Source organism: Cetorhinus maximus, chromosome 1 (assembly GCF_964194155.1).
Source record: "Cetorhinus maximus chromosome 1, sCetMax3.hap1.1, whole genome shotgun sequence".
Lineage (NCBI taxonomy): Eukaryota > Metazoa > Chordata > Chondrichthyes > Lamniformes > Cetorhinidae > Cetorhinus > Cetorhinus maximus.
Window position 1 is genome coordinate 61,548,364 of NC_135879.1, and position 14,058 is coordinate 61,562,421.

The following is a 14,058-nucleotide window of genomic DNA, read 5'->3' on the forward strand; positions in this document are numbered from 1 at the left end:
GAATCTTGGAAACTTACAACCAGTGCATCTAGTGTCTCTGCAGCCACTTTTTTTAAGACCCTAGGATCCAAGCCATCAGATCCAGGGGACTTGTCAGCCTTTAGTCCCATTACTTTTCCTAGTACTTTTTCTATAGTGATAGTGATTGTTTTAAGATCCTTCTCTTTTCCCCCATAATTTTCTACTACTATTGGCATGCTTTTAGTGTCTTCTATCATAAAGACAGATAGAAAATACGAGTTCAAATTCTCTGCCATTTCATTGTTTCCTATTATTACTTCGGCAGTCTCATGCTCTAAGGAACCAATGTTTACTTTAGCTGCTGTTTTCCTTTTAATTTACTTGTAGAAGCTCTTACAGTTTGTTTTTATATTCTTTGCTAGTTTACTCTCATATTGTAATTTCTCCATCTTTATCTTTTTAGTCATCCTTTGCTGGTTCCAAACTTTTTCCCAATCTTCTGGTCTCACTTTAATTTTCACAGCAGTGTACATCTTTTCTTTCAATTTGGCACCATACTTAAATTCCCTAGTTTTCCATGGATTGTTCATCCTTTTCGAATAGTCTTTTTTTCTCAATGGAATATATCTTTGTTGAGATTTATGAAATATCTCCTCAAATGTCTGTGACTTCTTATCTGCTGTCTTACCTTTTAACCTATTTCCCATCTACTTTAGCCAACTCATCATACCCTTGTAATTGCCTTGATTTATGTTCACAACATTAGTTTCGGACCTATGTTTCTCACCCTCAAGCTGAATGTAAAATCCTGCCATGTTATGATCAGTGTTCCCTAGATGATTTTTTCCCCATGAATTCATTCATTAATTCTGTCTCATTGTTTTACACCTGGTAATGTGCAATCTGTTCTCTGGTTGGTTCCAACATGTATTGTTCTAAGAAACTCCATGAACTCATCCTCAAGGCTACTTTTACCAATTGATTTGTCCAATCTATATTAAAGTTAAAAGCACTCATGATTTTTGAAGTACCTTACTTACACATCATCATTATTTCTTGATTTTTACTCTGTCCTACAGTGTAGCTACAGTTGGAGGGCCTATAAATTGCACCCACCAGTGACTTCCTTCCTTTGCATTTTTTTTATCTCCACTCAAACTGATCCTACATCCTGATCTTCTGAGCCAAGATCGTTTCTCACTATGTGCTGATCTCATCCTTTATTAACAGAGATACCCCACCTCTTTTTCCCTTCTTCCTATTCTTCTGAAATGTCAAATACCCTTGAATATTTAGTTCCCAGATGTGGTCACCTTGTAACCATCTCTCTAATGGTCACCTTACAACCAACTATCTGTATTGGCTATCATATCATACCCATTTATTTGTATTTGTGTAATCAATTCATCTATCTTGTTAAGAATGCCATTTACATTCAGATAAAGAGTCTTTAATACTGCCTTTTTACCTTTTTCCTTACCCTAGCCCTATTTGACTGTGCACTCTTATGTACCCCCTGTCTCTTCCTGCCACACTTGGATTATCATTTCCTGTATTGTTACCCTTTCCCTTTAACTTTCTAAATTCCCTCAACCTGAACAATCCCCTTCTCCACTATTTAGTTTAGAGCTCTCTCTACAGCCCTAGTTATTCAGTTTGCCAGGACATTGGTTCAAGCAAAGCCTGTCCCAATGGAACAGCTCTCTCTTTCCCCAGTTCTGGAGCCAGTGCCCCATGAATTAAAACACATTTCTACCACATCAATCTTTGAGCCATGCATTCAGCTTCCTGATATCATTTACCTTATGCCAATTTGCTCATGGCTCAGGTAGTAGTGCAGAGATTATTACCTTTGTGGTTCAGTTTTTTTTAAAGTTAGTCCCTGGCTGCCATATTCCTCAGCAGAGCCTCTTTCTTAGTCCTACCTTTGTCATTAGTACCCACATAGACCACAACAACTGGATCCTTTCCCTCCCACTCCAACGTCCTTTCCAGCCCTGAGGAGATGTCCTTAATCCTGGCACTGGGCAGACAACATAGCCTTTGGGGCTAAAGCTCTCAGCTACAGAGAACAGTATCTATCCCCCTAACTATAATGTCCCCTGCTACCATTGCATTCCTTTTTACTCTCCCAATTTGAATTTCCCCCTGTACCAACAAGCCGTGGTCAATTTACTCATCCTCCCTGCAATTCCTGCTCTCATCCACACAGGCTTCAAGAGCTTCATACCTGCTGGAAAATGCAAGGGCTGAGCCTTCTCCAGTGCTGCATTCTGGATCTCTATACCTGTTTCACTTGTAGTCACACCCTCCTGCACCTGACCATGAACCAAATCTGAAGTACCTAACCTCAGGAGTGTCACTACCTCCAGAATCAAAATATCCATGTATCTTTCTCCCTCCCTGATGTATCGCAGTGTCCTGAGCTTGTACTCAACTCTGAGACAAAGTTCCACAAGATGCAGACACTTGCTGCAGATGCAGCTGCTGTCGTTCACACCGGTGACAACCAGCTCCCACATGTTATGGCTACAACACATCACCTGTCCTGAAATCTCTAATGTATTTTATTTAACTAATTAGAGTTTCATGTTTTGAAATAGCCCTCAGCAATTATTTGTAGTCATAAGGTATTTGCCCAGTTAAGCTATATGTTTAATACAGTACTTTTATCTCCATGGTCCTAGTTTAAACTACTGCCTAGTTCAGAGAAAAGAAAGCTATAAAGCTCACCAATCAATCACCTACCTGCTCACCTAATTGATACCTTGAGAGCTTAGCACTTGGGTCTCACTTTCTCACGCTCCCTCCTCTTGGACCACTCCTTGTCTTGTGAAAGACCAGAACGGCATCTCTTGCGTCACTGCACCGAATTCCCACACACACTAAATTCCCTGAGTTAAGTACTCTTTAGAATCTGTACTCCATTGAGCTGGCCTCCATGCTACTTTCACAAGTACACAGTTAGCAGTTTAGTCATGTGGTATAAGTTATATATGTGGTTATATAGTTGAGACAGTATATTTATTTAACCTTTAAATAACATCTGTAACTTATACCCTGTGACAATCCCCACAGCCACATTACCCAGGCTTTGTGAAGAGAAAAACTACTGTATTTTGCAAAAAATCTGCTTCATCTGTTTAAGTATTTTACTTATTTTCTTCAGATAAATAACTTGATACAGTAACATAAGAGTTTATGTAACTCAGAATGGAAAAGGAGATTTAACTTACATTTCTTTTTAGTGAAAATCTCAAGATATAGGTTACCTATTACACTGTCTCCTGCCAATGCAAGTCCACCGATACCTGTCGGCGCATGCGCACGTGTCCGCACATGCGCAGAAAACCATTGATGGAAACTTGTCCTTCCAAACTTGAGTTGTGTCAAGGGACTATTTTTAAATTGTAAAATACCGTTGTAAATTGATGTGGCATGATCAATGAAATGAGTGGGGAACGGCAGACATACAGATAAGAAATCGGAATATAAACGGGTCCCACGGAGACTATATATAGACTAACGCTAGTCCAACAGGTACCCACAACATGGCACACCTTCTGCTGCACATTTTTTATTAGTTTGTGTCAGCTCTCCAGTTGTCTGACATAATTTTCCAACAACCAAACAAGCAAAAGTGAAAAGGGTAAAATTCAGAAAGAATAACCTATAATCAGGAAATGCTGGACAGAATGAGCAGGTCCTGCAGCACTTGTGTAGAAGCTCGGGTCAGAGCAATGAACCTTGAATAGAACTGAAAGCTAAATCCTAGATTCCTCACCAAAGATATAATTGCTTATTTAATTTTCCTTTATTTCTGTCCTGGCCGCTGCCTACTCTGTCACTTCCAATGACGTGACGGAGTAAACATGCACCGCGTTGGCAGCAGCCTTCACTATAGATATTGTCAGGATAAAATCAAAAATAGGATCTTTAGGAAAGTGAATCAATGTTTTAAAAGAGTGTCCTTTTTTTCAAACAGGAGAAAGCTACGTTTGTGCATCCAATGAGCCATTTCGTAAAGTAGACTATGCCAAGAATGTCAATCCAAACTGGTCAGTCAATTTCAAGGCAGGAACATCCCGCTCTCTGTCATCACTGACATCAAGAGGTGAAGGAAAAGAATCCAAGGATTTCATTAGGCCCAAACTCGTGACAGTTATTCGCAGTGGTGTAAAACCACGGAAAGCCGTAAGGATTCTTCTGAACAAGAAGACAGCTCATTCGTTCGAGCAGGTGTTAAATGACATTACAGATGCCATAAAATTAGATTCTGGAGCAGTCAGAAGGCTCTACACACTTGATGGAAAGCAGGTAGGAAACTGTCTAATATGAATCCTTGATCAAGCAGTCTTTACAGAGAAAAAGAGTGTCAGATGTTCACATTTGTGCAATAGCCATGGTTAAGCTTTGTATACCCATGACTGGTACATGACCACCATTTTGCCTAAACTTGGCAGGGCAACAAAGAGCCACCAACCTGACATGCTGTATTTATTCTGCATCTGATTTTCTGCTGAGCAGTTTTGCTGTGCAGAAGCAGGCTTGCAAACTTCCATATTAGCATATTAAAATTCTTCTAATATGGCTCCATGCAGAATTTCCTGCGGTCAGGTAAGGCAACACCTAAAATGTGCCCTTCCTTCATTTAAAGGGTGCATGTCTATAGAGACTGGGCCTAGCCTGAATTCGTGATTTCTTCAAAGTTTAAATTGGTGCAGAATTGTGGTGGTTTTGGTTACTGAGCATTTTCTACTTGGCTGCATTGTATATAGGGCTCTCAGCTTGGATTTGGCATATTCCTGGAGACTTGATCATGTCACATTTAATTATGTGGCATTTTATCACGTGACACCACTCATGTAATGCTTAATCATGTGTCATTCAATCCATGAGAACCTGATGGCTGTGCATGCAAGAACTGCACAGTGATGGTTTCTCCTGAGTTATTAACCATAGTGTATGCAAGACCAAGTGTCTATTCTGGCAGACTCCTGCACAAAGCATGAGGATTAGGAACCCTAATTGTACATTCTGTGTATCTCAGGTAGCTTTTATTTGTGAGCCAGTTTTCTGCGGTCTGCGTTTTTGAAGTAGACACACATCTTGGCCTGTACAGCTTCAATATGAGGTGCTGTTAAACAAGGTGGGAGGAGAATATTCCTATTGGATATTTCATTTGTACTGCATAACCTGGATGAGGAAGTAATTTTTTCCGTTCACGCTTTCTTCAAAAGTACCTCACAAGCTAATTGTTCCTCTCGGCAAAACTCCAGGTCCTAAATATCCAGACCATGCCAGTGGTACCTGAAGATGTCTGAAGAGTCCTGTCTTTGGTGCTTCCATTTCACCAGAGGCAGCTTTGGGAGTAGGGCGCAGTCTACTTAGCTCTGGTCCTTGAGTATCTGACAGCTGGGATGCTGGATTTGGTGAGTGACATGGCATAGGACAACAAGTGGTTATTCATTGTCCCCCACCACTTGTAGTTCATTGTCTAAATGACAAGGAGCTCAATAAGTTGGCAATAAGAGCTTAGCAGTAAGAGGAGTTCTGGAAACAGTGGGGGATGGTGACTGAAGGCAGCGGGGCTGTCTGATCCAAGTCGCGGAAACCATGTACGAGATTTTCTCCGCCAACTTTGGGATCTCAACATCAGGGTCAAAGGGGATCAGGAGCCCGCACTGTCAGGCGGCAGTGATTTTTCCTGGATTAGCCAATTTAGAGGGCAGACTTGTCATCCAATTAAGGAAGGCGGGCTGGATTTCGAAGTTGGAGGACAGTTGGAGTGTCTCCAGCAATGAAGATGCCGAAGTTTGCTTTTCCAGATAATAGAGAGAGAGGGCACTTCAAGGTGGAGGTGACTGACCTCTCTCCAACTTTTTGTAACTTATAAATTTAAAAAATCCTCTCAGAAGCCAGGCCATCATTCTGGTGGGGTCACAGCTGAGGTCAGGCAAGCAGGGAGGGCCTCAAAGCCTGAGCTGCTGTGCAGCCACGCAGCTTAAAGGGCACATTGGTCTCACTGTGTATGGGAATGTGTTCTGGAGATCTGGGGGGTGCGGGGGTGGAGATCATGGTGGGGAGTTTTAGAAATCATGGTGGGGGGGGTGCGTCTGGATATCGGGCTGGGGAGGTTTGGAGATCAGGGTGCGGGGGGTGAGTAGGAAATCAGGGTGAGGGGGCGTAAGAGATGACGGTGGGGCAGGAATCAAAGATCATAGGGAGTTTTGGAGACCACGGTGGGGAAGGCATAGTCAATCACGGTGGGGAGTTCTGGTGATCATGCTGGGGGCATCTGGAGATCACAGCAGGAACAGACATGTATGTATGTCATGTATGTTTGAGAGACTAAAGAGAAGGACCAGTGCTCCTCCTGGCCCACAATCTGCCAGAATAGCACTTTCCTGCTTTCTTTCATATGTTCTGGAGATCACGCGGAAGGGGGTATCTGGAGATCATGGTGGGGAGTTTTGGAAATCACAGTGGAGGGGGTATCTGGATATCACAATGGGTGGGATGTGGGTGTCCCTGGTAAGACCAGCATTTATCACCTATCTTTTGCCCTTGAGAAAGTGGTGCTGAGCTGCCTTCTGGAACTGCTGCTATCTGTGTACTGAAGGCACTGCCTCAGAGTTGTATTATAGTTTTTTGGAGCGCTTTTGATACAACTGAGGGCTTACTAGACCATTTCAAAGGGCACCTAAATGTCAACAAAATCGCTGTGGGTCTGGAGTCACATAAGGCAGGATTTCCCAGACCCTCCCACCGGAGGGAACTTCTGGTCCAGCCGAAGCCAATGGAGATTTGAATGGCTCACTGCATCCGCCGCGAAGGAACCCGCTGCGGCAGGGCCGGAAAATCCCAGCCATTTATATCAGACTGGGAAGGACAACAGATTTCTGTTCCTAAATAACATTAGTGAACTCGTTGGGTTTTTACAACAATCTGATTGTTTCCTGGTCACCATTACAGATACGAGCCTTTTATTGCAGATTTATTTAATTTACTGATGTTAATTCCCCAGCTGCCATGGTTAGATTTGCACCCCTGTCTCTGGATTATTAGTCCAGGCCTCTGGATTACTTATCCAGTTCATATTCATTGTGCTGCCTATCTGTCAGCAGCTGCCTCCCTTCAGCTGATGGGTTTCCTTTAACCCTAGAAAACCAGGCCCACAAAATGGCTGCCAAAATCTGAGGAACGCAGCCTTATTAACATGGTGGGCAAGAATTTACTGTAAAAATAACAGGCTAACAGTGCTCACGCTTATGCACAAATCAGGCAGTAACTTCAGGAAAATGCAGATGTGTGGTTAAGTGTGAAAATCATGAAGTTGCCTTCTGAAATGTGACACATAAATTGCATGAAAAAGGCATCTTGCCGTCTGATTTCCCCATTCAAATGTGCTGAATGGTGTGAGGTTCCTATCCTTACACTGTAGATATGGGCTAAGCTCCGCACAGAAAGATTTGCTTATTTTAGTCTAAATGTCCTTTTTAAGGTGTAGTAAGTTTGAATTAACCACATAAACTCTCTGGCACTGAAAATCAACTATTACAGTTGTGGAATCTTTAAAAAAAGTAACTTTTTTTTACTCTTTCTATCACTTTTTTTCTCTCTCTTAATCCCGTCTTTCTTTCCCTTTACCTGGTTTGATATTGAATTCAATATCTTGCTGAACTTTCTGGTTCAGGCTCTGCACTGTTCATTGACAATTATTCAAGCTAACTGGTTATTTAGACATTGCTTGCCCTATTCACACATGTCCCAGATGCACTGTGTTTTGTAGACCAGCACTTGCAATGAAAATGTTTCTAAGAATTCAGTGGGCAAGTGAAATTCTAATTAATGGCACCTGCTGCAGTAAATTTTAATACGTTAAAATCACTGAACTGATAGTGAAGAATCAGCTAGTCAGGTGATAAAAAGTGTTACAATCCCCATGGGGAAACTGTAAACCTAAATAACCAGATTTACTGAATCACCCTCAAATGAAGAAATTACCATCAAGATTCTACTTTTTGTGGCTTTTATTTTAACATGAATCGGAACAACATGAATTAACAGGCAAAGATACTTCAAATAAAAAAGTAAATTTCACTTTAAATAATCAATACAACAGCGATGTGTCTTACACAACCACAAGCACCTGCATCATTCCCCACAGACATGTGGCACTATATAGCAACACAGTTCCACAATATGCTGTTCTTCATTCACACAGGGTAGGTCAGGAGTTCTATCAGACAACAGCTTTCACAACCGAGTTTCACAGGTACAATTATCGTCAGCAAGGTATACTTCTATGTACGCTTTCTACCTTGGGTCATGATAGCCTTGATGGTGTAGTTTTCCAGAGTCTATTTTCAACCAACCAACCAATAACACCTCAGTTCAAGGTTTGGTAACTTATGGGAAAACACTCAGTTCTTTAGCTACTCTGAGCTATTCAAACAGCTTTCCAGGTTTTAGATCTTTTTAGCCAGCTCCCAAAGTACCTCCAAGAGCTCCTGTCTCCTTTTCTACCAAGCAGAAAAACAGACCTATTTCTGAGAGTGATTTTCTTCTTCCCCTTGCAAGAATTCCCTGTGTTCCTCTTTCTGTCTCTGCCTGCTTTATCTTTGTGTCTGCATCTGTGTGCTGATCACCTTCACCTTCCAGCTGCTCTACTTGTAGCTCTCCTTTGTGCCTGATAGCCAGGCAGCTTCCTTGTATCTTAACTTCCATCCTGTTGGTACTGCTTCAAGGTCAAGGGTTGCTAGGTCACAGGGACCAGTATTTCTCATTGTTCGAGAAAATTACAGTTGATCCATTTACAATTGACGCAAACTTTTAAAAGTCCTTTCCAAACATTCCCAAAAACAATTACTGATCCTTCAGACATTTTAAAGCAATTGCAAATTTTCCGTACTGTATTGCTTCCACGTCAAAGGTTGTCACAAGAGGTTATCCGTTTTTCAATTGATGTGAGAAATAATGGGCATGCTGGACGGCCAACAGCAGGAATGTGGAGGTTGTGCAGTTGGAAGCAGGAGCTTAAGCAATCACACCTGCAGGAATATGTCTAACCAGTGTTAGCATCCCTAGCCTGGGTGTTATATAGGAACATCAGGAAGAGGAGTAGGTCATTCAGACCCTGGAGCCTGCTGCATCATTCAATTAGTTCATGGCACCTCAACTCCATTTATCTTCTTTTGCTTCATATGCCCTGATACCCTTAACTAACAAAGATCTTTCAAGCTCCGCTCCAATGTCCCAGCATACACAGCCTATGGAGGGAAGAGAATTCTGAAATTCCACTACCCTAAAAAAGTGCTTCTTGAATTGGCCCTGAAAGGCTTGGCTCAAATTTTAAGATTTTAGGAGCAAAGGAAATAGTTTCTTTATATCTACCCTATTTAATCCTTCTAACATTTTAAAAATCTCGATCAGATCACCCCTCAGTTTACTATACTCCAAAGGAATACAAGACATGTTTATGCAACCTTAGAGGGTTATAATTTAACCCTCTAAATTTCGGTATTGAGAAGTAACTCGGGAGGGAGGAAGGAAAGAATGTGACTGGAAGATGTTACAGGTTTACTGTTATGACACAGCAGTTGGTAAAGCTGAGTTATTTAAAATCCCAGAGGGAAACTTTAAACAGCTGTCATAACCTATATTTTCAATTGGTATGTTTTGAGTTGCAGCTCTAAATTCAGGAATACAACCACTAGTTCTCAAAAGGTTTTTATATCAAACTAAATGAAACATTTATTAATTTACAACAAATTAAACACTAACACATGGCTACAAATTACTACTATCATAACTTTTTAACAAATTCCCAAATTAATTTCCACTAAGGCAACAATAACAAACAGACTTAAACAGACACCAGGCAAAATATTTTTCACTTCACGAATTCAAAATGAGGTTCCTTTTCAATTTGTTCTTTCGCAGACACAGTAGTAGGCTTACAGGCTTAGATCTTACATGCCTCTGCCCTGCACACACAAACTCCCTTCTGTTATATCCAGCCTTTCCCTTTGAATGCAAATTCTCATTGTATCACTAGGCCCCTTGAACTCCGCCTCTTCTAATAATAAAACCTCTTTCATAGTACTAATTTTATTAGTAATATAAACATATGGCTTGGTGTCTCCTAGCTAGGTGCAAGATTTCAACCCCCAGTCTTTGAATGGTTTATTCAACAAAATGCAAATGCACCCTCTACCTTACTGTTTACATCTCAAAACTTCTATACATCAAAGCACCCAGACTAGCTGGCTACAATCCAATTAAGACATGCATAGACACACCCACAGACTAAACCTCTATTTAAAAAAAAAAATTCTAATAACATTATATACATTAATATCTTTTCATGACAGTGAACTGGACCTCTGCCCCAAAGACCAAGCTGCAGGAATTTCCTCTGAGGGCCAGGGCAGAGATTGGTGGGAGATTCACCCACCCCTCCCCAAAAAAGCCTGACACATAAGAAGGAGGTGCAACTGGTGGGATGGTGTCATCCATTGGAATTTTTACTCTCCCCACCTCCTCTGAATGAAACTGATGCTGACAAGGTATCAACAATTTGTTGAGTGAAGTGGCTTTGCCAGAGCCCACAAGATTTCTTCAGACTGGGGACATAAGCCTGAACACTGTAGAAGATAAACTACGCAAGTGCATTTGATCTTCCAACAAATAGAGCTAATTTCAAACTTAATCAACAATTCTGAGCCGCTTTAACCAACTTCAGCCTAAAGTGCTGCATTTTCTCTGACTTTTCTTCAAACTGGTATGGAAAGCAATCCGGGAGGAATTGCTAAAAGTTGAAAAGGAATGTTGGAGAAGTTGAGTTGGTGAAATGCTTCTGATGTAATCTGGAGTTGTGCACACTGCGCAAACTAGACTTCAGGCTCTGCCCAAAGCGCTGAGCAAAATGGGGGTAAAGGCTGAGGCAATCAAGTCAAAAACTAAAAGACAGTTTTTTAAAACCATTTTTTGAAATGAGAAATTTCAGTTACTGAGGGAAAAATAGCAATTTATTTGCTTTCAAAATGTGTTTTGAATGCTTGGTACCTTTTTGTTTCTTTATTACACAGTTTTTATAATGGTTAACTTTTTTTGTCTTGTCTTTCGGGATTGGTAGTTCTCAGGGATTCTTAGCTTCTTATTGGCAGTTTTTCAATTGTTCTCCACACTTACAATTCCCCACCAATCTGATTTGCTGCTTTTATTTTGAAACAATCAGTGCAAAAGCAAAAAATGTAGCAACAAGAACTGTGATAGGCACTAGAAGCAAGACTTCTCATTGTTTTGATGTAGCAGCCCTGTTAGTAACTCAATAGATGATACAGTCTATTTTATGGAAAAGGATATATAAAAATAACCTTAAAAGCAGAAATGCATCATACATTGTAAGTGAGTGCTCTGATTATTAGTACCTACATTTTGCTTCCTGCCTCTGGGGACTCGATTTGTTCAGACTGATGCTGGCATCTGCCTATATTGAACTAATTGTCTGACCCAGGAAACTCCAATGCAGTCAGGCTGCAAGATTGCTGCTGGAGTGCTGTTCCTGCTCTGACATAGCCATGACAGCCAAGTTATAAACCATGTTGTTAAGTTAATAATGCTTGTTTTATTTAATTCCTTAGTTTATTATAAACTATGTTTTGTTTTGTTCTATTGGTCGAAACTGGGTATTGGGATTTCATTTTAAATGTTTGCAGTTCCTAACAGGATCGTAACACAGCCCAGATAGTAACCTGGGTTGGGCTTGGTGCTAGTTTGGGTGGAGGCTGGGGGGGTGGGTGGAGGGGGGCGGTGCGGTGTGCATGAGTGGGAAGAGACAGTGCGGGGTTGGGATTGCATGTATTGCCCCACTGATTTATCAGCATGATCTCGCCATTTTAACTCTCAGACTTCATTTTAACATCAGAGATCCATCTCTGCTCCCCCAAAGCAGCAAGAATAGTGTTAAGATCGGTGGGCTGGAGCCAGACATCTGAGGACCTGAGCGACCTGTCCCTGCATAGGTAAGTACTTGGAGGGGTGGGGGTTGCAGACTTGATGCAGGTTGAGGGAGGGAGAGGGAAGATTACTTTGGTCTCTCCTGGCCACGCTTTTGCCTGCTGCTGGATTTCACCAGTAGCTTTGGTGCTGCACAAACCTCCTGTGAATTGAAGTTAAGTTTGTGTCTTGGCCCAAATGATATCATCGAGCTGAGAGTTTCATATTTCAATTCGAGAGCCTGCTCACCATCCTTAATTGGATGCCAAACTTGCCCTGTGTCCACTACTTGGCCAATCTGTGGAATATCACATCGAATGACTGTTTCCAACACAAGGGGTGATTTTATGGAGCCCAGAAGAATGGGAAACATGGCCTGTGAGGTGACTTAATTAGGTGGGATGCAAAATTTCCATTTCTGGACAGCGGGTTGAGATGCAGAGATAAGGTCAGCAGCATGGGTGCAGCATGTTGAACATTACGCCGGCCTAAGGGGGTTCATACTTGTAATACATTTGCATGCCATGAATACTCATTACTGTGAAACAGTTTTCAATTAAGTCCTACTCTGGGGATAAAGTTAGTGGTTCACAGTTGTGTAAAGGTGATATGCACCAGTCAGCATTGTGCAGTTATAACTAAGGTAAGGAGTAGTACATGTTGAACTCTGTAGCACAAGGCAGTGGGTGTCGAAAGATTGGTGTTCGGGTGTTGGAAGTGTGGTGGAGAGAAAGTGGGTGGTGTTCGGATGCAGGGAGGTGAGGTGGATGGGAAGGCCTAGCATCCTTTGGGTGCTGGTCCTATAGGGGTGCGTGGGTGGTTCAAGGCAGGAATTGAAAGATGGATGATGGGCCTAAAGGGCGGGGCCGTACTAACAATGTAGGGGTCCTGAGGGTCGAATTGAGGGTGCTTGGTAGTGGAGGGAACAGTCACAGTCAAAGGGGGGAGTTGTATTGACAGGAGGAAGGTGGAAGGTACAGGATCAGGTCTCAAGCATCACACGCACCATACTTCTAGGGTATCATTTCGAACACAGCTTTTCTGAATGTTAGCTCGATTGAAGTGGGTGGAGGGTCTTTTAAGGGTAGGTATAGTTCATGTTGCGCACAATTGGCCAACTCTCTTATAATTAAAGGGACTCCCTAATAATTAGGTAAATGATGAGAGCCATGGACGAGCATGCTGTCACATGTACATCTGCCCTCTTCACATAATGCAATTACCATGGGTCTCATTCACCTGATTTTCCTGCCACCTCGGGAGTAGGAGGAGAGGATGTGAATGAGGAGAGCTCTTGTTGTCCAACAACAGAGGCCTCAGGGCCAGAGGGGGAGGCTGGTATGGATGCAGACAACCAGGGAAGGCATCGGCAAAGATGGGCACTGGCGCATCTGGACATCCACAAGAGCAAATTCCCTCTAGATTTCAGAGAGGTGATGCCGGAGATGTCTGAGGGTGTCCCGGGATACGGTCACCGAGATATGTCGGATTATTCATTAAGATGTGCAGCCACGTGGACTTGGTGGGAACCCCATGCTAGTGACCCTTGAGGTTACAGTCGCACTCAATTTCTATGCCAGTGATCACTTCAGGGCACGATGGGCGATATGTGGCATCTCACAGGCTGCCACACATTGGTGCATAAGGTAAGTGAGCGATGCCCCATTTAGCTGTGCCAATGATTTTATCCGCTTCACCACCGATGAAGATAGCCAGACTGCAAGGCCAGCTGTGTTCAGTGTCATCGCTGGAATTTGAGTGCAAGGTGTCATCGTCTGCACTCTTGGCCTTAAAAGCTCCCTGGGAACAGCCAGCTGCATTTGTGAATTGTAAAGGCTTTCACTCCTTGAATGTACAACTGTTGTGCAACTACAGGGAAAAATAATGCAGATCTGTGCTCATTTCCCAGGGAGCTGTCACGACACGTACATCTTGCATTACTCAGCTCCCAGAGCTTTTTGAAGCCCCAGCCCAGGTTGATAGATGGATCCTCGGTGATGAGGGCTATCTCCTGTACATGGCTGATGACCCCAGAGCGCGGCAGAGGAGTGCCACAATCAAGCTTATGTGTCCACTGGAGCCATCATAGAGCAC

The 14,058-nt window shown here is 42.4% G+C and overlaps 1 protein-coding gene across 3 annotated transcripts in view; it reads left to right on the top strand.

Moving 5' to 3' along the window:
• Nucleotides 1-14,058, top strand: part of dclk2a (doublecortin-like kinase 2a) — a 430,953-nt gene that overhangs the window by 75,556 nt on the left and 341,339 nt on the right. For all 3 annotated transcript variants that reach the window (XM_078541257.1, XM_078541259.1, XM_078541256.1), the window contains exon 2: nucleotides 3,947-4,278. In XM_078541257.1, the coding sequence (XP_078397383.1) occupies nucleotides 3,947-4,278 (332 nt within the window). The remainder of the gene's footprint in view (nucleotides 1-3,946; nucleotides 4,279-14,058) is intronic.